Here is a 27,956-nt window from a genome sequence, read left to right as displayed (position 1 = left end):
ATCAGACAACTTTTATTTTTATCTAAAATGATAGTAACTTCACCGATTGCGAACCATCACAGGGCCAAATCTGCAATTTTGCAAATCACCAAAGTAAAGATAAGCAGAAAACCTCAACACACAGTGTAGAACTGCTATATGGGTTGTGAGACTAAGCACATCTAGTGAAGCCAACACTTAGTTTCCTTGGGTAAGTGGTGCAATTATCCTCTGACGCACTGGACTTCTCTACAATGTCCAGTTTTTTTTATTAAACCGCAGAACAACGCAGTCACTTTTGAACTACAATCAGAGACAATACCGTTAGTGAAGTAAGTTAACACTGAATCGGGGTAGATTTCTTTTCCTACTGGAAAATGTTGTTCAAAGCTGCCTACAGAAAGCCTCTCTGTTACAGGATGAATCCACTTGCCCTCATGTCACAATTGCAAATTAAAGTGAATATTGAAAGTCAACACATGCTAACATTTTTTCACGTTAAATGTATCGCAATAATGAATTACCATAGTCAAAATAATAATTGGATCATTGTCTGCAGAACTTGCATTTGATAATTTTCTTGAAAGCACTTTGGAAATCCTTATTGAAATAAGCATATATGATGGGGTTGAGGAGTGAATTGGAGTAGCCTTGCCAATTAATGACAGAATGGAGCCAGATTGGCATATAGCATTGGTGTCCACAAAATGGCAACACTAGGGCTACAATGAAAAATGGCAACCAGCAGAAGATAAAAGTGCCCATAATGATACCCAGCGTTTTCACCGTCTTCCTCTCCCGGGCGAGAGCCACCTTTCTCTTCGCTTCAATGTTCTTATCATTCCGAGCTTCAAAGCAGGATGGGGATTGGCTGTTGGTGTTGTTGGGCAGTTGGAGGTGACTTTTGGAGTTCTGCTGAACTTCGATCACTTCCAGAGCCGAGCCCTGCTCTCCATGTCGGATTGCCCCGTTGGTACAGGAGGGCTTGGGCTCCACGCTCCTCTTCCAATTCTTGCTGTTCTCGCCGTTGCTTTTCTTTTGGAAAGGGGCGGGAGAGACAGTCAGGCAAGTGTCTGCGACTTTTTGCTTCTCGCTTTTCTTCACGGTCTTGCGGATGCGGAACCTGGCGGCTTTGAATATTCGCCCGTACAGGACTAACATCAATATCAGGGGGATGTAAAAAGCGCCGAAGGTGGAGTAAATGGTATAGCCGGGGTCCTGGCTAATCCTACAGGCATCGGGGTCAGCTCTATCTTCGGGGGTTCTCCAGCCCAACATGGGCGGGATTGAAATTAAAAAGCCGATCAACCACGTCAGGCTGATCAGAACAGCCGCTCGTCTGGGAGTCCTCTTGTTGACATAGTCTATTGGGTCTGTAATAGCCCAGTACCTGTCCAGAGCAATAGCGCAAAGGTGCAGGATAGAGGATGTACAACACAACACATCTAAAGAGATAAAAATGTCACAGGTTACCTGTCCCAGGGTCCACTTATTCAGAACTTGGTGCAAAGCGGCCATGGGCAGCACTAACACCGAGACCATCAGGTCTGTAACAGCCAGTGAGCCTATCAAATAGTTGGCCACATTTTGGAGAGAGCGCTCCAGCACTATAGCTGCGATCACACAAGTATTTCCAATGATGGAGCACAGGATCATAGTCCCAATGAAGAATGAAGTTACCACCTGATAAGTCAGCGTCACCTCTGAGAAGTTTGTCTGGTTTTCCTGGGAGGAGGAAAAATTGCTGTTGTTAAACCTTTCCATCCCGAGAGCACGGAGGAGCGGGCTTGAGGGAGTAGGAGAGAAGTTGTGTCAATCCAACAGACTCCAAATTCCAGTAACGTTACATTATTGAGAGGAAAAATGTAGCCCTGTCACTACATTCCTTCGTTCTGTAAATCGTTGGCTTTTCTTTCAACGCATGGTGTTTGAATGAATGAATATATACTGCCGCCGTCCAGGATACGTCAGATAGCTAATAGTTGTCTGTAAGTGTGTCTTCCCATGCTGATGATCAAGCTGATGTCTGTGTATGCAGCAACAGCTAGGACCACAGCTACACTTGCATTCTTCGCTCCCTTTTCTTTTGCTTCTGCTACTTTGAGCGACAGGTTTTCTGATTTCTCCCAGCCAAGGTGGATATGCCCCCCGCCCCACCCCCACCGCTGGGCTTGGAGCAGTTCTGACTCTCGGATCAATAACGCAGGCGGAACTAGGGCATTACCTTACGTCTCTGACCGTTTTCCCTGCGTGTCTTGCCCAACGTGATGACACTGAAAAGGAAATGTGCCCATTACTTTGTCCCAGAGGGAATGCCGAGAGTCCATTCGGTCTCCACCGTGTGGAGGCGTTTGCTTTTGCGGTATGTTCTGTACCAGAGGAAAAGACACACAAAAAAACACGAAAAATGAAATACCGGCTGCAAATAGCATAAAGCAGTTAAACAAATCTTCATGGTACAGATGGATAAACATTTGAACAATTGTTTGGTGATAAACATTGGATAGATATTTATTCAACTTAATCACCCCTAAACTATTTTCCATAACTTTTTTAAAAGAGCGTTCTCCCTCAAACTGTTGCGATAGCAAAGAGGAAAAGGATGCATTGTAAAAGGAGATTGGCACAATGTTTTTCTGTGGGACAACTTTAAAAATACTCACCAGGAGGCAGGATTTGGCTGTCGGAATCCAATATATAATATCATTGAAATTATTAATCCATTGCAATGCTGCTGCTCAAGGCGTTGGATTTGTGCAAGGGATTTACTTCCATTCTTGCTGAAAATAATAAGCACTGAAAGATCACTTCAAACGCTGGATCAGTAACTCTTTTGCTTAAATGCCGAAATGGAAAAAAAACTACAATTTTAATTTATAAGTTTTTTTGTAATAATGATAAAAATGAGAATGACTTTTACCATTGATCCTTCCCTCCTCCGCCCCCCCCCCCCCCCCCCCACAACACACACAACCGTTTCAGCACCATGGATGGCTCCTCGTGCAAAGGAGATCTACTGCCACCTAGAGAGCACTAACTCGAACACCCCCATTAAACAGGACAATCAAATCAGTCCAAATGATACACAAGCAGTTTTCTCTCAAATTAAATTAGTGAATATTGTCCATTTGTTCAATGTTACTGAGGTCCGATGTGATTTTCTTAACTCAACGAATCTTGAAGTTCACTGAAACTGATCTGTAAAATGTCATTCACTTCTTCCGTTAGATTATAACAACTTTTCGGACATTATTTTCGTAATTTAAATAATCAGAAGGTACATATAATATTCTTTAGGTTGTTTCTGGTTTAATGAAATGGAATTGAGGATATTTCAACGGTTGTGAATTTTCGTTTCCACAGTTGACCTGAATGCTGTCAGCATGTCTATGGGAGTGAGCGGATTGAGTTTATTTATTTACAGTTTAGAGTTATTTTATTCAATAATCTATTATTCAACAAAAAAAACTATACATTGGAGTCGATCAATCTACGTCTATTAAATTAGTGTTTAGTTAAATATGTCCGAATATTTTGTTGCCTTATCGAGATAGCCCAAATTGATTTTTTCAATCAGAAACGTTTTGATAAAGCTTGACCACAAACTTCTTAATGTATCTGCTTGATAGGAAATGTATTTACATTATTTACTTGGTTCACACCCATCCTTAGATGCTATAATTGAGTGTCATAGCTGGACACTGCCTGGTGTGTGTTTCAATTTACTGAAAAATCAAACAAAAGGAATACTCGAATCTCCAGGAGCTTCGCCCGGAATCTCGCAGCAGAAGCGCCGATTGATTCTGGGGTAAACCCCATCCACCAGCGGGAAAGGTATTGGGGGATGGTGGGAGCTGGGAGGAGAGAGAGACGTAATGAAGTAGAAAGATAGGCTCGGGCAACAAATGAACTAAAATCACCTCGTAATAGCTGTCATATTTTAAAAAGCTGACGAGCTCGTCTAACCACGGAGATAGTGACTGTCCTTCCACCAAAGCCGAGATTCATAACTCGAAAGAAGCAAGGAAAAAGAAGATTGCTTTTTCGGCCAACTTTACCTTATTTCCGAGCTGCAATCTCCTTTCTTCGTTTGTGGAAGTTCCTGATGCAGAACCAACCACATCCTGCTCCAGGTGTATTGTTGTGATATCCCTGCTCTTATATCCAAGGGAATGATGTTTAATGGGCAGTGCTCTTAGCGTCCGGGTACTGTATATTTTATACAGAAAGTACTTTTATACACTAAACTCAGAAATTATCACAGTTAAGGTATAATTGTCTCTGAATATCACTATGAATTAAAACCAATTAGAAAATAAAAGTTTGCCCAGATCAAACCAGTAATCTTTCAATGTGAATGCTTTATGTTCTCATTGAACACTCTCTTTAGCATCCTTATCCTGTATTTTGTCCAATTTTTGTCCCATATTCTTTCATTTCCACATTTCACTATCTTTTGCATTTCTGATGTCTGGTTGATTGTGTTCCTACCCACACTCCTCCCTCCGCTGTTAATTTGAATTACCTTTCATTATAAAGACCGCATCAATATCAGGCCATGTGTCATTACGAAAGAATTACAGCAACAGAAGCGGTACGGTTTTGATCCTCTGAAAGGCTTCTTCGTGTGACGAAAGATGAAGTGTGTGTATGGGATGGGGGCAGGAACAAATGAAGATGCTCACTGGAGGACATGTCAGTCCACTTTCTATTGAAATTATTCTATCTATTCTATCCTCGCTTATTCTATCTATAGATACTATTCAACTTAATTTTTTTTTTATTTTTCTGTCAGAATCTCGCACATTGTAAATAGCTGGTATCTCACCAGCTGTATCTGTCTATTTTTTTAATCATACGGTGTGTATTATCCACTCCCATTCATATTTACAGAAGTATATATCAATCATGCCATTGTGCTATCAAAGGGAAGAACGGGAGCTAGCTACACAGCTCAAACGTTTATTTGCAAAGAATGGAATTGCTCCGCTAGGTTTGGTAGTGTTCCTGAGTGCATTTTACTGGGTTTGACACATTATAGTAATCACCATCGTTAGTTGCACATTAATTATACAGCGTAGGCAGGTGATAGACATTAACAGACTTGGATCTCTATAAATGTGCTGATTCCTATTTGTTCTTCAAAATCTTTTTAATTATTTAAAATTAGATTTGAAGTATGGTTTTACAATCAATCATTCCAAATGAAATATAGACACAAAATTTGATAGCAAAATTTCTGAGAACATATTGATGAGAGTCCTTGCATTGTAAACAATTCAAAGTATGGCAATCTTTAGAGTTGTTGACCATGCAGATGAAATATAGCATCAAGCTATTCTTAAATATTGAACTTGCATATCTTAATTCAACTAATTAGTTTGAGTTCTGTAGTTGATAGCTGTTATGAGATATGTCTGTATGCAAGGAATATTGAATTTAGGAGATTATGAATAATCTTACAAAAGAATAGCAGAGTTGATTGTCCCTGTTCTCAACTGTGTCCAGAATGCAATCATGCAAGTCATCTAAATAACTGGTAATTTGGTACAAGACAATTTAGCAAGCCTTTTTCCAAAAACTTTCAACAGTTTTATATTTTTGTGATTGCATTCAACCCCACAAGTGCCTACATTCCAAATTGGCAAATAAACATTGTGAAAATGGTTATGAAATGGCTTGAGACAGAATGGTATTTCAGCTTCCAAAGTATGTCCAGATGGCTGTTAACTTTTTAACAACAGAATTGATGTTCAAAGTTTGTGAGAAGATTTGTAGCTCGGGTGCTCGTTGCTGTGGTTCTGTTCGCCGAGCTGGAAGTTTTTGTTGCAAACGTTTCATCCCCTGTCTAGGTGACATCCTCAGTGCTTGGGAGCCTCCTGTGAAGCGCTTCTGTGGTGTTTCCTCCAACCGGAAGCGGCAGGGACAGGCCACTATAAATGCCGGAGGAAACACCACAGAAGCGCTTCACAGGAGGCTCCCAAGCACTGAGGATGTCACCGAGACGGGGGACGAAACGTTTGCAACAAAAACTTCCAGCTCAGCGAACAGAACCACAGCAAGAATTGATGTGTACATCACATTTTAGGTCTGCCTGAATAAATACACTAAGCAGTTTGTCAGTTTAACAATGATGAATTGCAACGTATTTTGAGGACAGATTTCAAGTGGCTAGTTTGTTTTGAGTGAAGATGGTTTGAAAAATCTTGCTCCTTTTGGGCCTTTAGCAGCATTCAGTTCCCAGAACACCAGTTCTGAAGTTGTTCAAGAACAGTTGACCCCCAGTACAGGTTGTTACACTTTTCAATGACTGTCATTGGTGAATTAAATTGGTGAATGCTAGTGTTAAATTCTTTTGCAGTCAGCAGTGCTGATCACAGAAAGGAACATAATTTGTCCTATCTCCATTCTCTGGGAATCTCCACCACATATCAATGCCCACTCAAGCACTTTATCAGTGAACTCGATGTATTCTTCACAATTTGAAGCCACTTATCCAAGAAAGTAAAAATGAATTGACTCTCATTTTCAGGAGATTTGAGATGGTGATCATGTGATCAAATGCTTTAGAGAAGTCCTTAAGCATGATCAAAGATATTGATCTTGTCAGATCAGTGTGCTCATGGAACAAATGCAGCATATTAATCTGTGAATTGGGAATTGGTAATGTGAAGTTGATGCATTTCACTTTTTGTAAGCAGTTTAGGGTTAAGATTGTATTGTTTAACCTGCAATATTTGACATCTTATAAGGATTTTTGTGAGTTTTGTTAGGTTTTATAACCAAGGAGGCTGTGCTAAGAGATGGCTGGTATTTTAAAAATCATAATTATTCGAGCATATTGAAAGTTGCATTTTCCTGGAGCAGAAACTGCAGAAACAGACACTCGGAGCCAAGGAGTTCTGAATTAAGGGAAAACTGCTTGACAACAAGGTTCCTCACCAGGTAATCTTGGCTGATGTGAGTCCAGTGCAGCAGAGAACTGCAAAGAGAAAGGATAAAAAAAAGTGTCTTTCTCTTGTGAGAAGGTGTGAGAATCTGTCCATCAACAGCTAACTCTTTTCCACTCACTTTACACTGCACATCCTCTGCTGAAGGAGGAATATAATGACTTCAGAGGATGAAAGAGAGCGTCAATTTCCAATAAAACTTGTTTCAACAACAAAGAACCAAAATAAATTGAAAGGAAAAGAAGGAAGCAATTTATCAAAACCTGTAATCCAGATTAGTGCGATTGAATTTTCTTTCTTTTTGCCACCCTTAGTATCCATATCTTGTCAATCTTCATGTATCTGCTTGTGAAGAGGGAGGTTACGACAAGATAGACTTAATTTGTAGCTTTAACAGTTAGCAATTCCCCTTATTTACCCTAACTGGCATTCCTAAAAGATCATTTGTTTGAAAGAACCAGTTACTTTCTTGTTACGTGCAAGAACCTAGTGAGGTTTTCTTTTCACCTGAGCTTGTCAATAAAATAATTCATTCATTCATTCATCAAATTAGGGACTTTGGATGGTTTGATTAAATCTTTGCACATTTATGATGACTCCAGTAATAGCAAGGCTTGATTTACAACATACATTGGAATGTGACAAAGCCAAAACTTTTGTGTTGTGCTGCAACTCACTGTTGCACATAGGATGCATTGATTACATCCATCAAATGCTCAGCAAATTCATTAGAGAACTGGTGATTGAGTCTGGTGGAGATGTTGTCAGGAAATTCTTTGTGAAATTTGACTTTCAGAATCTCAATAGAGGTTCCAAGACTCAATATTGGAAGGAATGATATGACACTGGGAATAAACATAATGTCAGTTCTTGTCAATCAATAACAGATGCAAAACAGGAAAGTATATTTTTAAAAAATAATTCTCAGGATGTGGCTGTTGCTGGCTATTATTGCTCATCTCTAATTGCCCCCGAGAAAGTGGTGTTGAAATGTTCTATAGGTGCACCCTCTATGCTGACAGTGAGGGATATTCATGATTTGATCCAGTGATTCACACAATCTCTGCTGTCTATACCGGACACATACTTCTTTTTCTTAACCAAAACCTCAATTTCTCTAGTCATTCAGTGTTCCTTACACCTACCAGTTTTTCCTTTCACCTTAACAGGAACATACTGTCTCTGGAACTCTCGTTATCTCATTTTTGAAGGCTTCCCATTTTCCAGCTGTCCCTTTAACTGCAAAAAGCAATTAAAGCAGAACTTATACATTTATTGCTGGGCTCCTGGAGAGTGTTGCTGAACAAAAAGATCTTGGAGTGCAGGTTCATAGCTCCTTGAAAGTAGAGTTGCAGGTAGATAGGATAGTGAAGAAGGCGTTTGGTACGCTTTCCTTTATTGGTCAGAGTATTGAGTACAGGAGTTGGGAGGTCATGTTGTGGCTATGTAGGACATTGGTTAGGCCACTGTGGAATACTGCACGCAATTCTGGTCTCCTTCCTATCGGAAGGATATTGTGAAACTTGAAGAGTTCAGAAAAGATTTACAAGGATGTTGCCAGAGTTGGAGGATTTGAGTTATAGGGAGAGGCTGAATAGACTAGGGGCTGTTTTCCCTGGAGTGTCAGAGGCTGAGGGGTGACCTTATAGTTATTTATAAAATCATGAGGGCATAGATAGGATAAATAGACAAGATATTTTTCCCTGGAATGGGGGAGTCCAGAGATATAGGGCATAGTTTTAGGGTGAGAGGGGAAAGATATACAAGGAATGGATGGAAAAGGCAACATTCTTGTGCAGAATGTGGTGTGTGCATAGAACGAGCTGCCCGAGAAAGTAGTGGAGGCTTGTACAATTACAACATTTAAATGGCATCTGGAGGGGTACATGAATAGGAAAGGTTTAGAGTGATACAAGCTGTATTCTGGCAAATGGGTCTAGATAAGGTCAGCATGGATGCGTTCGACCAAAGGGTCTGTTTCTGTGCTGTTCATCTCTATGACTCTCTGATAGTGAAGGAACAGCGATACATTCCCAAGTTAGGATGGGATGTGGCTTGAAGGAGCAATTGTAGATGGTTATATTCCCATGATATACTAATTAGAATTAAAAGTAGGCTATTTAATCCTTTGTGCCTTCTCTGCAATTCAATAAGATAATGATTGATCTGTTTGTGTTCTGAATTTCACATTCTCATCTACCCAAACTAATTCTGATTCCTTTGTCTAAAAGAATCTATCTACCACAGCCTTAAAAATATTCAATGACCCTGCTCTACCACCTTCTGAGGCAGAGAGTTTCAAAGATGCACAACCCTCTGAGAAAAAGAACATTCTCCACATCCAAATCCTAAAAGTGTGACTTCGATTTTTTAAACAAATCCCCTATATCTGGATTCTGGAAGACTAGTAGATAGATTGGTGTTTCACAATTAACTTTGTTTACATATAATCACCCAATCAAAGTGTATTTATGGACGAATTGTAACAATTGTAGATTTTAGTACTTTTGTATCAAGAGATTCTACTTAGCTTAATTTGATGAAGAAATAAACCACAGCATTTTGAACAGAATAAAAGTAGCAGCACACAACTGAATTAATATTGATGGGTTAGCCAGATTGCATAAGCACTCAACCTTCGAGATCGATCAAGCTCATCCTCCCAATTCACTAAATTCTGATAAGAAAGCTCTGAATTATTAATAAAGGAAGGCAAGAAGGAGTTTTACTCTGGGAAGGAGTTAAAAAAGGAATTGTGAATAGCTGAGTTCTGCATCAGCTTTGTGTGGATTCAATGCTTTGGAGGAGAAACAATTACATTAGACTAAATTAATGTTTGTAGCAGTGTTAACTTTGTAACAATGCGTGTTGACGTTTGTACATGCACTGTTTTGAATCATACGAACAGCTGTAGACAGAAGCTGATGCGTAGATATGAGATACATCCATAGTAAAGAGGAAATAAGCTATGGACTTGGTGGTGTGACATCCTTCAAGCAATAAATCTGAAGTAAAGGATTGTGAGATAAATTGGGTCAAAATTCTGGAACTCTTTCCCTAATGACATAGTGAAAACACTTACACAAAATAAACTTCAGCCATTCACGAAGACAGCTCATCACCATGTTCTTGAGGGAAACCATGATGGACAATAAATGTTGGACCAGACAGTGATGTCAAGATCTAATGAATGAGTAAAAGAAAGCCTGTCAGCTAGATATTTATAGCTAGATAGCTGGGAAGAGGAATGGCCTTGACACTTCCACCCACTGAATTTGATCAAAGTGAATCATATTGACCAGAATGGTTGTGAATAATTATTATATTATCTAAACATTAATTTCCTGAGACATACTGCTTCAAATACCTTCTCTGAAACCTAATCAATATTTTCCAGCATTGAGAGGATATGAACTTAATCCCTCCAGAATTCAAATTATCTTGGTGTTGGATTAAAAGTACAAAAAAGGAAATTTGTATTCTACCAAATCTTTCATGGCACTGGGACTTCTCAAAGTACTACACAGCTAATTAGATCCTTTCAAAGTATAGTCACTGTTGTGATACAGGAAACTGTTGTATAAATCTACAAAACAAACTCCCATGTATAGTAATCAGATAATAACATGATAAACAAATCATTTGAAACTTGGCTGAATAATAAATATTAAGCAGAATATATGACAAACTTCTCTGTTCATCTCCAAGAAGTGTGAAGGAACCTTTAACTCCATTTGAGAGGACAACCTCACCTGTGAATAACATCATCCCTCGATTCTCTAATTTGTTAAGTTTCTGGAGTGACATCTTAAACCCACAACTTTCTGATGCAAATGAGAGTGAATTGTTGCATAGTTAGAATTAGTGAAATAGACAAAAAAAGTTTGTGAAAAGATTTGTAGCTCGGGTGCTCGTTGTTGTGGTTCTGTTTGCCGAACTGGGAATATGTGTTGCAGACGTTTCATCCCCTGTCTAGGTGACATCCTCAGTGCTTGGGAGGCTCCAGTGAAGTGCTTCTGTGATCTTTCCTCCGGCATTTGTAGTGGTTTGAATCTGCCGCTTCCGGTTGTCAGTTCCAGCTGTCCGCTGCAGTGGTCGGTATATAGGGTCCAGGTCGTTGTGCTTGTTGATTGAATCTGTGGATGAGTGCCATGCCTCTAGGAATTCTCTGGCTGTTCTCTGTTTGGCTTGTCCTATAATAGTAGTGTTGTCCCAGTCGAATTCATGTTGCTTGTCATCTGCGTGTGTTGCTACTAAGGATAGCTGGTCGTGTTGTTTTGTGGCTAGTTGGTGTTCATGGATGTGGATCGTTAGCTGTCATCCTGTTTGTCCTATGTAGTGTTTTGTGCAGTCCTTGCATGGGATTTTGTACACTACATTGGTTTTGCTCATGCTGGGTATCGGGTCCTTCGTTCTGGTGAGTTGTTGTCTGAGAGCGGCTGTTGGTTTGTGTGCTGTTATGAGTCCTTAGTAGCCACACACACAGATGACAAGCAACATGAATTCAACTGGGACAACACTATTATTATAGGACAAGCCAAACAGAGAACAGCCAGGGAATTCTGAGAGGCATGGCACTCATCCACAGATTCAATCAATAAGCACATCGATCGGGACCCAATAGACCGGCCACTGCAGCGGACAGCTGGAACTGACAACCGGAAGCGGCAGGTACAAATCATTATAAACGCCGGAGGAAAGATCACAGAAGCGCTTCACAGGAGGCTCCCAAGCACTGAGGATGTCACCTAGACAGGGGACGAAATGTCTGCAACACAAATTCCCAGCTCGGCAAACAGAACTACAACAGAGAAAAAAAGTATTTAAAGCATGATTTGTCTCATATATCATCGCATCTTGGCTCATTTTCTGGAGAGCTCCAGGCATTTGTCTTCGTCAAAGGATGGAAATAGGTACTATGTGAATTCTGCATTAATAAATCATGTCTGAAAATCTGGATGTAATACCCAGTTTGGTCTTAATTGTTGATTACTATAAGTAGAAATTATCTAAATGTGCTAATAAATTTAAGAACTGATAAGACAGAACTTTTGTTGAGCACTTTATGTGGGCTCCTTGTACCAATGCCAAAACAGGTATGAAGTGCTCTGGACAACAACATGATGCAGAATGAATCACAATCTAAGCGACAGGATGTACAGTTTCTCAAATATGGCATTGAAAGAGGAAGAGATCCACAGGAGGTTATGCTATACTAAAGGAAGGGCAAGGATGCCACCTCACAATTGCTGTCCTTCCTTGTTGCATGTTTTGGTGCTAATACATCTGGCTTCATGTCCATGTTGTACTCCTTGTCACCCAAGAGAACTCCCTAGCAAGATGTATTGGCCAAGTAATGCCCTTTCTCCTGGTGACACCTATCGAATAGAATGATAGCAATGCACTTACACTTTCCAGTTTAAGATATTAGCTAATTTCTAGAATAGCTCTAGCTTGTATTTTGGTGAAGACATGGCAATGTGCTCTAGAAAATTTCTTGACCTGTTTTAGAGGTCCTTGTCATGGATTCAGTTGCAAAGAACATGAAATTGTGAATATCCTTTTAAGTAGCATACAGTTGGTTGCTATTATTTGAAGATGCGAGTTGACACACTTTCCCACAAATGCTGCACAGCTTCCTAAGAACGACAGTAGTCATTTCTTTCTGGGAATCATTGACTCAACAAATCTTTGATGGCAACTTTGTGGATCCGGCTTCAATTCCTTTACAAAGTTGGCATCATTGGTTAAGTTGATGCTTTAGCTGATAACCCATCTTGGCCAGCTCTTTGCTTCCTTATTGCTTGATATATACAGTGAAAATTCCACAGTGAAAATTGATGACATAGAAATTGGATATAAAGTTAATTACACTATTAATTCTTCTACAACATACCTTTCCAGAATAACTTCAAAGAATCACAGAATTATTACAGTGCAGAAAGAGACCATTCAGTCCACTGTGCCTGCGCTAGCTCCGTTATTCAGTTCCAATCTCCTGGCTTTTCCCCATATCCCTTACAATCCAAACGCCCCTCAAATGCCATTTTGAATGTTTTAACTATTCCTGCCTCCACCTCATTTCCAGGCAGTGCATTCCATACAAGATCACCTCACATCGCTCATGAATTTTCAGTTTCATACTTTGGTTTATCCATTTTCTAATCCAGTTCCAAATATGACCTTGAATTATTGCACATTTTGTTTAACTAAGATGATATGAAATTTGGGAGAAACTTTTCTATAAGTGTTAATATCTAATACTGTTACTAACTACGACGTAAAGGAAATTTCTTGCTTGTCCCTTTATATTTCTCACTTTTTTTTGTAAAGTATCACCTCACAGTATACTCAACTGGTTTCATCTTTCACTGCTTTTCTCTTCATATTTCATTCACATTCTGTTTTGCTTTTCTCTGTCTTATTTATTATCTGTCTTCTTTCTTTACCTTGTTTTCTTTGTCCCTATTTTTCCTTTGTGCTTGTGGCATTATCTCCTCTTTGCGCACAATTTGTAACAACTGTAATAATGTATGTCACAATTGAATTTGTTAACATCACTGAAAATTTTATACTGAATCAAAGTATTTAGTTAATTCACTTCAATTACCCTTTGCAATTCTTGCTGATTTTATTACATGCAGTTTACTTCAATTATTTGGATCCATCAAAACCTGTCTACTTTACATTCCTTTCCTTTTGGAAGAAAGACCAACATTCCATTTGCCTTCCCAATTATTCATTGAATGTGGATGCTTACCTTTTGCGACTCATGGACGAGGACTCCCAATTCCCTCTGTTCTAACCATGAATCACAAAAAGGTAGCATCTAAGTTCAACAGGTAATGGGGAAGGCAAATTTGGCCTTTACTTCAAAGTTTTGGGCCCTTTACTTAAAGAAAGATACACTAGCATTGCAGGCAATCCAGAGAAGGTTAACTGAGTTGGTACTGGGCATGGAGGGACTGTCTTAAAAGGAGGTTAAGCAGATTGAGCCTGTGCTCATTGGAATATAGAAGAATGAGAGGCATCTTTGTTGAAACATACAAGTTTCATGGAGGACTTGACAGGATAGATATAGAAGGGTTGTTTTCCCTTGTGCAAGGACCATAGGCATAATCTCACAGTAAGAGATTGCATACTTAAGACAGAAATGCAGACAAATTTATTTTATAATGTATCAGATTCCCTACAGTGTGTAAAAAGGCCCTTTGGCTCAAGAAGTCCACACCAACCCTCTGAAGAGTAACCCACCCAGACCCATTTCCTTCTGACTAATGCACCTATCACTATGGGCAAATTAGCATGGCCAATCCACCTGACCTGCATACCTTTGTAATGTGGGAGGAAACTCACACAGACATAAGGAGAATGTGCAAGCTCCACATACACAGCTGCCCAAGGCTGGAATTGAACCCAGGTTCCTGGTGCTGTGAGGCAGCAATGCTAACCACTGAGCCACCATACCACCCCATCTCATAGGGCATGGATCAGTGGAATTCTTTATCACTGAGGCTGGTTCACTAAGTATAGTCAAGGCCAAAATAGCCTGCACATCCCTGGACTCTATGGGATTTAGTATGGCCAACCCACCCAGCCTTTCCATCTTTTGCCGTGGGGCAAAACCAGAGCACCTGAAGGAAACCCACACAGTCACCTGAAGCTGGAATTGAACCTGGGTCCCTAGTTCTGTGAGGCAGAGTGCTAACTGCTGTACCACCCTCATGGGGTGTAGAGAAAAGGCAGGAAAGTGGAGTTCAAGATTATCAGATGAGCCATGACCTCATTAAATGTTGGTCAGGCTCGATGGTCCGAATGGCATACTTTTCCTCCTATGTTTTATGAAATTACTTCCCCTTGTTTACTGCAAATATAAAGCATCTTACAATAATGTTTAATCAGACAGAAAATAATTAGACAAAATACCAGGAAATAATGTAAAATAAAGTAACATTGAGAACTTGTTGTAACAAGCACATGCACACATTTACAAGCTTATTTATTAGTTGTTGTGTAACTAGAGCAACAATAATTTATTCAAATAATCATTAGTAATTCAAATAGATCAGGTAAATGAATGGAAGTTGAATTTGAAATCCCAATTAGTTTAATCAGTTTCAGCAGAATGCTTCCAGCATGTGGCACACAGGGCAGAATTAAATAGGCTCTCAGTTAATGTACTTGGAGTTTTGCTACAGAATAAGAAGCAGTCACACTGTCGTCATGGTCAAAGAGAAGACCATTCATGAACAAAACTTGCAGTAGTTTTTTAAAGTCTTGTATCACAAATGTCTGGGTGGAATTTAATGGGTCTGATGGGGGTTAGAGAACTGGTAAAGAAACCCACTCAGTTCTGTAGGAGTGGTCTGATATGGCACTCTAGTCACTACCATTTGACCATTCCTGGGATTCCAGGTCCTGCAGTTGAAAATTCTACTGGGTGAGAACAGCTGGCCACTTAGAACTCGGAAGCTCCTTGTTGCCTTCAATGCCACCACGAATGGTGACATTTGCTGGCACCCAGCAAATGCCCAAGATCAACACAGGACCCTTGACCAAAGGTGAGTGTAGGCAAGATGGGAGCTGCAAGAAGGGGATTGTTGGGGACAGAAGGAATATGGTTTAGAGGCACAGGCAAGGATGGCTTTCAAACGTCCATCTCTTCCTAATATTCAATCTCGTAAGCAGACACAGGGTATGCCTGACAATGATGGCAACCAGCTCCCCTACAGAAGCTGCTTGCAAACCCAAAAGGGTTTTGTAGGAAACCTTTTTGAGATACAGGAGAGCCTTGCAAGTTCCATTTAACCGATGAGTCGTTATATGATTGTGATGGGTTTAAAGAAAATTGGTGTTGATTGGTTCATTAAGGGACCTAATTGACATCACACTGATGTGGCTATGATTCCTGTATTGGGCCCTTCCTACCCCCAGAGGAACTGATGCAGTTTTCTTAAAGTTAGGAATCCAATTCACCCACACCACCAGTTGTCAGGCCTACTATGTTGTCCCTACTTAATTCTTCCTTCTGCTTTTTCCTTTTGTTTAGATGGAAATGTAAAATGTACTAATGTCCTTCCTGGTTTATCATAATCAAGTTACCTATACCCTGCAGCACACTCACTGCAGACAGCCATCTTACAATTCCTTTGAGATTGTAGCATAGGGCTAAACCTTAGCTTTCTTGACTAAATCTGAGTTTCATCAAGGAATTTCCACTGGAAAACCCAACACGTTTTCTCGCCAAATCTTAACAAGCTAGCCCCATATGGAATCCCTCATGTCCAATTCTGGCTCCATTTTACCACACACAATTCCTGCAATAATTTGCAGCTGAGTGGATATCCCAAAATTGACCAACATCCCTTCTACCATTTTGAAAAGACCCCAGCACCATCAGTATAGAGTTACCTTGCATAGTCCCTGACATTTGCCCCAGACATGGCAAGCAAGAAGAAATTGTCAAACTCTTTGCAGGCAGGGATCTGGAGGAGCTGTTGGACAGGGCAGCACAAAGGTAGGACTCCTCTTCACCCAGAAGGCCATAACACCAGATATTGACAGCTTGGTCCAAAGTGGCCACCTAGGTCAGTGCAATTTTACCATCTGGAGGAATGCCCAGACCTGTAGAAAGAGGGTTAATGAGCTTCTCTATTCTGCCAGTGTAGGTAGTATCATTTGTCTGATACCTCACACTGACTGCAGCTACTGGATGCACCTCACGTCAAGGCTTATGCTCTACCACTTGTATCATTGCCTGCAACATCTTCCTCCACTCAGGAAGGCTATTTTCCTTGACTTGTGTCCCAAAGCTAGCCCTTTTTTTCTAAAAGCTGTTCCTTGGCTCAAAAAGACCCTGTCCTTGACTTTTTTTAAGAGGGGCAATAAACCAAGCCACGCTCTGATCAGTCTGGTTTGGTACAGAGCTGAAAAGGATTTTGAGAGGCCTTTTGTTTATATGTAAACAAATGAGACTTCAGGACAAAGTGGTCATGTTTAGAAGTGACCTGTATAAAGAAAGGGGAATGATTAGCTCTTTAGCTGGGCTCTGGATCAGTGGTGCTGGAAGAGCACAGCAATTCAGGCAGCATCCGACGAGCAGCAAAATCGATGTTTCAGGCAAAAGCCCTTCATCAGGAATAAAGGCAGAGAGCCTGAAGCGTGGAGAGATAAGCTAGAGGAGGGTGGGGAGAAAGTAGCATAGAGTACAATAGGTGAGTGGGGGAGGAGATGAAGGTGATAGGTCAGGGAGGAGAGGGTGGAGTGGATAGGTGGAAAAGGAGCTAGGCAGGTCGGACAAGTCCGGACAAGTCATGGGGACAGTGCGGAGGTGGAAGTTTGAAACTAGGATGAGGTGGGGGAAGGGAAAATGAGGAAGCTGTTGAAGTCCACATTGATGCCCTGGGGTTGAAGTGTTCCGAGGCGGAAGATGAGGCATTCTTCCTCCAGGCATCTGGTGTTGAGGGAGCGGCGATGAAGGAGGCCCAGGACCTCCATGTCCTCGGCAGAGTGGGAGGGCGAGTTGAAATGTTGGGCCACGGGGCAGTTTGGTTGATTGGTGCAGGTGTCTCGGAGATGTTTCCTAAAGCGCTCTGCTAGGAGGCGCCCAGTCTCCCCAATGTAGAGGAGACTGCATCGGGAGCAACGGATACAATAAATGATATTAATGGATGTGCAAGTATATCTTTGATGGATGTGGAAGGCTCCTTTAGGGCCTTGGATAGAGGTGAGGGAGGAGGTGTGGGCACAGGTTTTACAGTTCCTGCGGTGGCAGGGGAAAGTGCTAGGATGGGAGGGTGGGTTGTAGGGGGTGCGTGGACCTGACCAGGTAGTCACGGAGGGAACGGTCTTTGCGGAAGGTGGAAAGGGGTGGGGAGGGAAATATATCCCCGGTGGTGGGGTCTTTTTGGAGGTGGCGGAAATGTCGGCAGATGATTTGGTTTATGTGGAGGTTTGTAGGGTGGAAGGTGAGCACCAGGGGCGTTCTGTCCTTGTTACGGTTGGAGGGGTGGGGTCTGAGGGCGGAGGTGCGGGATGTGGACGAGATGCATTGGAGGGCATCTTTAACCACGTGGGAAGGGAAATTGCAGTCTCTAAAGAAGGAGGCCATCTGGTGTGTTCTATGATGGAACTGGTCCTCCTGGGAGCAGATCTGGCAGAGGCGGAGGAATTGGGAATACGGGATGGCATTTTTGCAAGAGATAGGGTGGGAAGAGGTGTAATCCAGGTAGCTGTGGGAGTCGGTGGGTTTATAAAAAATGTCAGTGTCAAGTCGGTCGTCACTAATGGAGATGGAGAGGTCCAGGAAGGGGAGGGAGGTGTCAGAGATGGTCCAGGTAAATTTAAGGTCAGGGTGGAATGTGTTGGTGAAGTTGATGAATTGCTCAACCTCCTCGTGGGAGCACGAGGTGGCGCCAATGCAGTCATCAATGTAGCGGAGGAAGAGATGGGGAGTGGTGCCGGTATAATTACGGAAGATCAACTGTTCTACGTAGCCAACAAAGCGACAGGCATAGCTGGGGCCCATACGTGTGCCCATGGCTACCCCTTTGGTCTGGAGGAAGTGGGAGGATTCAAAGGAGAAATTGTTAAGGGTGAGGACCAGTTCGGCCAAACGAATGAGAGTGTCGGTGGAAGGGTACTGTTGGGGACGTCTGGAGAGGAAAAAACAGTGGTCTTGGAGGCTCTCATCATGGCGGATGGAGGTGTAAAGGGATTGGATATCCATGGTGAAGATGAGGCATTGGGGGCCGGGGATTTGAAAGTCTTGGAGGAGGTGGAGGGCGTGGGTGGTGTCTTGAACGTATGTGGGGAGTTCCTGGACTAGAGGGAATAGGACAGTGTCGAGGTAGGTAGAGATGAGTTCAGTGGGGCAGGAGCATGCTGAGACAATGGGTCGGCCAGGGTGGTCAGGCTTGTGGATCTTGGGAAGGAGGTAGAACCGGGCAGTGCGGGGTTCCCGGACTATGAGGTTGGAATCTGTGGGTGGGAGATCTCCTGAGGTGATGAGCGCAGTTTTAGTTCAGTCTGAACTGGGAAGTTCAACAGTGAGCTGTGTGGAAACTCTCTGTCTTTTCTGCCCTTCAATTTCAGTCTGTAAGCATGTGTTCCATTTATATTGTGTTTTTAAGGGAGTTTGCTTATTGGGACTGTTGTGTATATTTGGAACAGCATAATTAAGTCCAGCTGGACAGGTTGAGTTCTGTAGGGGTTCTTTATTCTGTTCTTTGGGTTTCATTGTGTCAACATGGCAAGACAGGATTAATATCTCTGGCTGAAGGGGCAAAGCATAAAATGGAAAGGCGAGAGAAGGTTAGGTGATATAACACAGGGATGCTGTGAGCCGGCTGTGAGCATCCACATAAGCTCAGAGCAAGTGAGTATGATAACACTAAGGGAGTGAGTCCAGAGAACTAATCTGGTTCAGTCCATAAGCTGGGTCTGTATCCATGAAAGCATAGTGTCGTTGTAATGCATTACAATGATTGGGAAATGGATGGCTGAGTGGTACTATCGCTAGACCATTAAATCCAGCAGTTCAGCTAATGTTCTTAGCACCAACGTTCAAATCCTGCCACAACAGATGGTGGAATTTGAATTCTATTAAAAAATATCTGGGATTATGAATCTACTGATGACCATGAAACCGTTGTTAATTGTTCGAAGAACCCACCTAGCTTATTAATGTCTTTCAGGGAAGAAAATCTCCATCCTCACCTGGTCTGGCCTACGTGTGACTCCAGACTCACAGCAATGCGGTTGACTGTCAACTGCCTTCTGAAATAGACTGCCATCATCTACAATGCACAAGTGAGGAATGTGAAGGAATACTCCCCACTTGCCAGATGGGTGCAGCTCCAGCAGCATTCAGACAGTTAAAAGGCAACTGGGGATGGGCAATAACAATAAATGCTGGCCAGTGACACCTATGTCCCACAAGTGCAGGTGTAGCCTGTAGTGCAGCTCAGACCTGACTATGAAAAGCAGTCCAGATCTTCAAAGCACGACAATATTATGACAAACAATACGTATCTACAGAAGTGTCAATGAAAATTCTAGATTGAAGGACAAGTTGCAAATATTTCAGAGGTCCTCATGTTTAACAAAAGAAACAATGCTCAGTGTGGGGAAAGTAATGTTTTAATACCAAGAATCTGAACCATTTTGCAGATAAGTTTTATGTCAGGAAGAAGATACATAAACCTGGAAAATCAATTGAGGAAATAAGAGTGTTGCATAGATGTTGGACAAACAAAGCAGACAATTCAGTCTGTACCTTAGTGCAGATTGGCAATCTCCAATCTAAAGTGAAAGAATAGCTTCAGCAGAACAAATCTATCAGACTAGTATGAATGCCAGATAGTCACTGGGGCTTCCTGCAATATTATGAGCTTCACAGACCTGTGTAATATTCAACAGACAGTAATCCAAAAATGAAACCCTCAAAGGTAAAGTTAAGGCTCTGTGTTGAAACAGTACTCTGTCCAAAAGAACAAATTTATCTGACAGCCCTATGCTATGGCAAGAATAAATATTTGCAATTCCAGATATTGGACATAAATCTAAAACTACTCACTTCAGCAGACAAAAATCAGAAACTTCAGTTAGTAACCCTAAATGGGCCATAAAAAATTTATAGTGTTTAGCAAGCCACAGTGATTGACAAACAGATGAAAAAAAAGTGAGATGGAAACTGAAGGAAATAAGTGTCTGAAGGCAACCTCACAAATTAGCAGAGTCAGCTGAAGAAGGTTTTGGAACAGCAACAGACAGCATATCATTCCAGGCAGCAGACATTAGAGGAATAGTCAACCAGCATTCATATTCTATGTGTAAATAGATTGATAAAAGACACACTAATTGTTGTGCTAAACAATTATCAAATGCATGTGAACCACTTAAACGTAATGGATAATGTAAGTAACTCACAGTATAAATGATAATACATGCAAATTTCACATTTGCTTGCATGAAAGGGGGAATGCTTAGATAAAAATGCAATCCTGTACTAATGTCCTTCCCGGTTTGTGATAATCGTGTGACCTGAGCCATGCCACCCTCACTGCAGGCAGTCATCATATAACTGTTTCTAATATAAAGAATATAAACTGGATTATTCTCCTTCAAACTCGCAACATACTCTATATATATACAGGTGGGTGCTAATTTATAAAATGCGTCATTCCTGAATGCAAACAACTGCTGACAACTAATGGGGCTTTAGCAACTCTGTCAATTGTTATTATAACACCATTTATTTTAAAATGTTGTTACATTGTTGATGTAACAGGGTTTAAAATCAATCCACAGGAACTAAAATCACAAGCTACTGCTGATCATCTCAAAAACTAATTAAAGGAATTTCAACTGTTGAGAAGATACGTAGCTTAATCCTCAATCCTCTTATTTTGGTATTATCACAACTCCAGGGAAAACATGCTGGAAATCACACCTCACTGTTTCTGCAGTTGTCACAAATGTGAAAAGATTTAATCAAACTATCCAAAGTCCCTAATTTGCCGGACTGATAAACTCAGGTTAGAAAAAAACACTCACCAGGTTTTTGAAAATAAGGAGAATAATCCAGCTTGTTTTCTTTGTATTAGAAACAGTTATATGGTAAGAAAATAAATGTTTATTACAAACAAGGATCTTTTAACATTGCAAGTTAGGAAATATGGGAATTTCTAATGTTTAATGGCACAACTTAAGTCTATCTCTCCTTAAATTCCCCCTTCTCAAACAGTCAGACATACAGACAGCCAAAACATGGATATTAAGGGTGAAAAAGTGAAAGAAAATTCAAAACAGCACCATGCAGGATTCGAGGAGTTACTTTTTTTTCTTTTCCTTTCAATTCATTTTAGTTCTCTGCTGTTGAAAATTGATGCTCTCTTTCATTCACCAGTTGAGAATTCACCCTTTCATTGCCATTGAAGTCATTATATTCCACTGTCAGCAGAGGATGTGCAGTGTAAAGTGAGTGGAAGACAGTTGACTACTGCTAGAAAGACTTTTGTACCTCCTCAGAAGAGAAATACACAAAGAGAATTTTTAAAATGCTTTCTCTGCAGTTCTCCGCTGCACTGGACTCACATAATCATGATCTCCTGATCAGGAACCAATCAAAACATTGTTGTCAAGCAGATTTTCCATAATTCAGAACTCCTTGGCTCCCGGTGTCTGTTCTGCTCTCACTACTCCAGGAAAATGCAACATTGGATACAACTCACAATAAGCTCCAACATGCTCCAGTCAAAATGATTTTTAAAATTACAGCCATCTCTTTACTCAATTCCCTTGGTTTAATGCAGTATCATCCCTTTTTAGTTCAAACTAAAGGAAATAAAGAAATGTGTGATTGAATTTTATATGAATTTGAGCGATTTGGCTATGGCAATAATTGTGGGAGAATTGGATGAAAGGTCTTGACGTCACAAGCATCTCACTCCATTTTTTATGCTGTGGTAAGTTGTAATGATTTTTTATGCTGTGGTAATGATGCTAAACAATGGGGATCATAGCTTTGTAAATAACTTGTTAATGGCCAAACTCACCTCACTAATATTAACAGCTTCCTATCTTACCAAAGTTAGAAACCAAGCTAGATGCTGAGGAAACTTGACAAGACATGGATACTAATAGTGGAAACCAAAGCAGGCACCTGTTCCAAGTGACCTTCATGTTGTATATGCTGAACTAACATCTCGGGGCACAAACCATGAGCACCAGCCACATGCACTGCTCATCTGCATACATTGGCATCCAATAATAGCCAGCCTCTCACCTGTCTGATAAACTGGCAGGGCTTGCAGGGTGTACTGACAACTAGCATTGAATAGCAACTACACAGACACTATGTGCACATGGATACCAAGCTGCATTTCTAGACTGTTCACTTGCTCTCTTAATGCCTACCTTCATGCTGGCAGCATCCTTGCCTAACCTACTGCAGTGCTGAAAATGTGTGGCTGGAAAAGTGCAGCAGGTCAGGCAGCATCCAAGGAGCAGGAGAATCAACGTTTCGGGCATGAGCCCTTCTTCAGCATCTGCAGTCCTCACTTTCTCCTAACCTACTGCAGTGTCAATGTTAAATAACCAGGCAGTTTGCCTTGCTGCTGAGCAGTTTTCAGCCTGCAGGGGGCATACATCTTGCTGTGTAGCAGTATCCTTCATCAATCTCAAACCTGCACTAGGTGCCAGCAGCTAACACACTGCAAGCTGGGAATGGCACATGGTAAGATGGAATCAGATGTGTCAGCTCCCATTGGGGTGGGGTAGGTAGTTAATAATGTGAAACAAAAACAGAAAGTGCTGGAGAAGCTCAACAAGTCTGGCAGCAACTGAGTAAAACAGTTAACATTTTGAGTCCAGGTTTTGATGAAATATGGACTTGAAACATGAACTACTCTTCTCTCTACAGATGCTGTCAGACCTGCTGAGTTCACCAGTACCTTCTGTTTTTGTATCAGATTTCCTGCTTCTGCAGTTCTTTAGTTTTATTTTAGTTAATGAGGTGAGTTTGATAAGATCCGGAAGAAATCTCGTTAAGCCTCCTGGCAAAAGATCCTCCAAAAATCTCAATGCAACTTGGTCTCGGGCAAAAATTATAAGTATCAACTCATGGTACTTACAGAATCAGTGAATAAATGCTTTTAAAATAGTCTATTAAAACTAATGACAATTGCAACTATGAAAAAATAATCATATGAACCATAATCTGAGAAGTCATAACTCTTTATCACAGATTTATATTCATCCTGATAGATCATAAACTATTTTTTAAACTGAATCACTTGAATGACCACCTCCTTGATTATGATTTCAATCATGGTGACATTAAGGAAAACTTGACTTTTTATAATGCTGCAATTAACTGTATTGATGTTCACCACATGTTTGTATTTAGATTTACTCTCCCACCCCAAATAGAGGAGATATGAGCAAGGGTGAACATAGTAGTAAAGGGTGTTAAGAAGGGACTTCAAGAAGGAGAGGAAGGTTTAATAATCAAGAAATTTAAGAAGAGGATTGCAGATCATGAGACCTAAGCAGCTGAAGGCTGGGTCATTGCCAGTGACCAAAGGGAAGGGAATACATAATTGGATCATCCCAATGTGTAAATGGATGAAATTTCAGTGTATCTGAAGCTGGGTGCCCAACCTCACAGAGGCAGTGGGTGTGTCAAGAGAAGTGGGAAGGTAAAGTTCTGCTTCATCATCATGATGTAACAGATGACACTATTCAGGATTCCATTTAAGAAAAATGATTTCAAAAACAAAATGCTAGAAATTTGAATTGAGAACTGAAAGTGTTAGGACTACTCAATAAATTTGACAGCACTTGGGGGAGAGAAACAGAGATTATCATTACACATTAATGACCTCTAATCAGAACGCAAATCGTTAACTTTGTTTCTCACTTCACTGGTGCTGCTATGCTTGCTGAGTATTTCCAGCATTTATCTGAAATTATTTAAACGTTATGCCATTTAATACATAGAAAGTATAATGCTGGAAGCAATTGATAAATTATTTAAAAATACCAGATGCTTTGCTCATTGTTGAGGTCTGGGAGTAGGTTTCATTTCCAGTTTATCATCTGCATAATTTCACAGTTTGACAAGGCCAAGGCAATTAAAGAGGAAATAGGAGTTGTATTCTCATTGCACGCTTCCTTCTTATAATCTATTTCCCATGGATTTGTCTTGAACTAGGCAGATAAAAAAGACAGTTTTTCCATTCCAGCTACTATTTTATTGATAGATGAAGGAAGAATATTTTATACAAGAAATACATTTGAATGCTATAAAAGTGGCATGTTTGATTTTCCAAATGAAGTACTAGAATTCTGAATTGTGAAGAGATAGGCAGAGGACATAAAAAAGAAGAATGTAAAAGAGTAGAGAATTAGAACAAAGATGACAGTGGTCGGGAGGGAGCTAATGCTGGAGAGTTCTGTGTTTGTGAAGAGAAGATGAAAAGTTATGAACATAATTCCCTATCCGTTTCTGACAGGTAAGGTTGCACAGTGGAGTACAGTATTTCTAAATGCTGCAGGCTCATATTAAACCCAAATGATCGGGGTTGCCTTGACTTTTCACTCTTGGCTTTCACTCTTGTACATTTTAGCTTATTTTCAAGATAGATCCTTTTACGCTAGTAGATTTGATTTGTCTGATATCCAAGATTTTAGAAGTTTTCAAGAATTGATTTTCTCCTCGTCTGAAAATAAAAAGTCTTGAAAAGCAATTTGATTTAAAGTTAAATAGATCAATAGCATACGGCATTTGAAACAGTCTCTACCTGAAGCTCTCTGCATCTTTCCTCATTCAACTCCATCATTGTAACTCTCAAGTCCCTTCTCCTCCAGAGTGCCTGACCAGCTTTCCCAAGCATCTTTAATAGAATTAGAATCCCTACTGTGAGGAAACAGGCCCTTCAGCCGAACAAGTCCACACTGTCCCTCTGAAGAGTAACCCACCCAAACCCATTCCCTATCCTATATATTTACCCCTGACTAATGCATCTAACCTACACATTGCTGAACACTATGAGAAATTTAGCATGGCCAATTCATCTAACTGCAAATCTTTGGACTGTGGGAGGAAACTGGAGCACCCAGAGGAAACCCATGCAGACACGGGGAGAATGTGCAGACTCCACACAGTCACGCAAGGCTGGAATCAAACCCAGGTCCCTGACACTGTGAGGCAGCAGTGCTAGCCACTGAGCCACTGTTCCACCATTAATAGTTGCTCAGTTGTGCAGAGCTTAAGTGTTGCTTTAAAGAGGACACATTTTGTAGAAGCTTTTGGCTTGAACTCGACAAACTTTCTTTGTCATCAATGCATCTATATTATTCACTTCAATCACTCACTGCAGTAGAGAATTCCACTTCCTTCACTGTTTTTTGTTTGAAGAGGTTTTTTCATAACTGACAATTCTCAAAACCACTTATCAGATAACCCTTCATTTCCTTACTAGTTAAAAGTTCCCATCCACTCCCTCCGGCTCTCCTTCTCTCCCTCTCCTCTTTCTCCCAATTTTGGATGACACCAAAATTAATAATCTAATGGAGAGTGAAGAAGGTTATCTAAGAGAACAGTGGGATCTTGGCTAATGGGCCGAGGAATGATGGATGGAGTTTACTTCAGATAAATGTGAGGTGTTGCATTTTGGTAAAACAAACCAGAGCAGGACTTATACAGTTAATGGTCGGGCCCTGGGGAGTGTTGTCAAAAAGAGAGACCAAGGAGTGGAGGTACGTAGCTCCTTGAAAGTGGCATCACAGGGAGACAGGGTGGTGAAGAAGGCATTTCATCAGTCAGAGCATTGAGTACAGGAGTTGGGACGTCATGTTACAGTTGTATAAGATATCTGTAAGACCACATTTGGAGTACTGCATAAAATTCTAATCGCACTGCTACAGCAAGGATGTTATCAAACAGGAAAGGGTGCAAAAAACATTTACAAGGATGTTACCAAGACTGCAGGGCTTGAATAATAAAGAGATGCTGGATATGTTGGGATTTGTTTTCCCTGGAGCCTGGGAGGGTGTGGGATGACCTAATAGGAGTTTTATAAATCATGAGGGGCATAGGTAAGGTGAATAGCCAAATACTTTTCCCAAAGATAGGGAAGTCCAAATCTAGAGGGCATAGGTTTAAAGTGAGAGGGGAGAGAGTTAAAAGGGATGTAAAGGGCAACTTTTTCACAGTGTGGTTCATATATGGAGCAAGTGGGCGGCACGGTGGCACAGTGGTTAGCACTGCTGCCTCACAGCGCCTGAGACCCGGGTTCAATTCCCGCGTCAGGCGACTGACTGTGTGGAGTTTGCACGTTCTCCCCGTGTCTGCGTGGGTTTCCTCCGGGTGCTCCGGTTTCCTCCCACAGTCCAAAGATGTGCAGGGTCAGGTGAATTGGCCATGCTAAATTCCCCGTAGTATTAGGCAAGGGGTAAATGTAGGGGTATGGGTGAGTTTCGCTTCGGCGGGTCGGTGTGGACTTGTTGGGCCGAAGGGCCTGTTTCCACACTGTAATGTAATCTAATCTAATCTAATTAGGAAGTAATAAAAGCAGGTACAATTACAACATTTCAAAAGACACTTGGACAGGGAAGGTTTCGATGGATATGGGCCAAATGCAGGCAAATGCCAGTTTAGGAAACCTGGTCAGCATGGATGAATTGGGCAAAAAGGCCTGTATCCATGCTGTATGGCTCTATGATTTTGTGAAAATCAAGCTAGAAATGGAAAAATTATGGATAAAAATTGTTCATTTGGCAGTGCGTCAAATCTCAGCTATAAAGACTCTGTTATCTACATTACCTGCTCGGTCCACTCAGGTTTCTTCAAAGACATCAATGGAGGAATCTATCAGGTGATTCTTTTTTATTCATTCAGGAAATGTAGGCGTCACTGGCTGGATCAGCATTTGTTGACCATCTAGTTTCCCTTAACAAGGTGGTAGTCAGATGCCTTAATTAACCACGCAATGTAGGTAGATCCACAATGCTGTTAGGGAAGACTTCCAGGATTTTGACCCAGCAACACTGAACAAATAGCAATATATTTGGTGACACTGGATGGTTTGGAGGGGAACTTAGAGTTGTTGGTGTTCCCATGCATCTGTTGTCGTTGTCCTTTTAGATGTTAAAAGATAGAACCTGTAACCCAATAAATAAATTAACATTGATCATTAGAATTCAGCAGTATTCATTAAGAAATCATCATGTATTATGAACATATAAATAGATACGGTCATAGAAGTTAGCAGCAAATATAGGCCACTGAGTTCCTTGAGCCTACTCCAGCAATCAATAAGATAATGGCTGAACTGATTATTAACACATTTTCCTCAGTCAATTACAATAGAGAGTGGCTTAACTCAGTTGGTTTGCAATGCAGAGTGACACCATCAGTTTCGGTTCTAATCCCACACTGGCTGAGGTTACCATGAAGACCGTCTTTCTCAACATTTCACTAGCCCTGTGGCCCTGTGGGAGTATCTTTACCATTAGAACACT

General features: G+C 41.0%; 1 protein-coding gene across 1 annotated transcript; it reads right to left on the bottom strand.

Annotated features, from left to right (window-relative positions):
- Nucleotides 1-27,580, bottom strand: htr1aa (5-hydroxytryptamine (serotonin) receptor 1A a). The gene is made up of 3 exons (XM_043689452.2): nucleotides 27,259-27,580; nucleotides 2,643-2,759; nucleotides 1-2,348 (listed from the first exon to the last, which is right to left on the bottom strand). Exon 3 carries the CDS (start codon nucleotides 1,741-1,743, stop codon nucleotides 526-528), a length of 1,218 nt encoding a protein of 405 aa, XP_043545387.2. The 5' UTR covers nucleotides 1,744-2,348; nucleotides 2,643-2,759; nucleotides 27,259-27,580; the 3' UTR covers nucleotides 1-525.
- Between the last annotated feature and the right edge of the window lie 376 nt (nucleotides 27,581-27,956).

This window comes from Chiloscyllium plagiosum, unplaced genomic scaffold (genome assembly GCF_037043375.1).
Source record: "Chiloscyllium plagiosum isolate Xiang-an unplaced genomic scaffold, Cpla_swu_hap1 HiC_scaffold_1, whole genome shotgun sequence".
Classification (NCBI taxonomy): domain Eukaryota; kingdom Metazoa; phylum Chordata; class Chondrichthyes; order Orectolobiformes; family Hemiscylliidae; genus Chiloscyllium; species Chiloscyllium plagiosum.
Note: the sequence above shows the minus strand (reverse complement) of the source record. Positions and strands in the feature narration are given on the sequence as shown.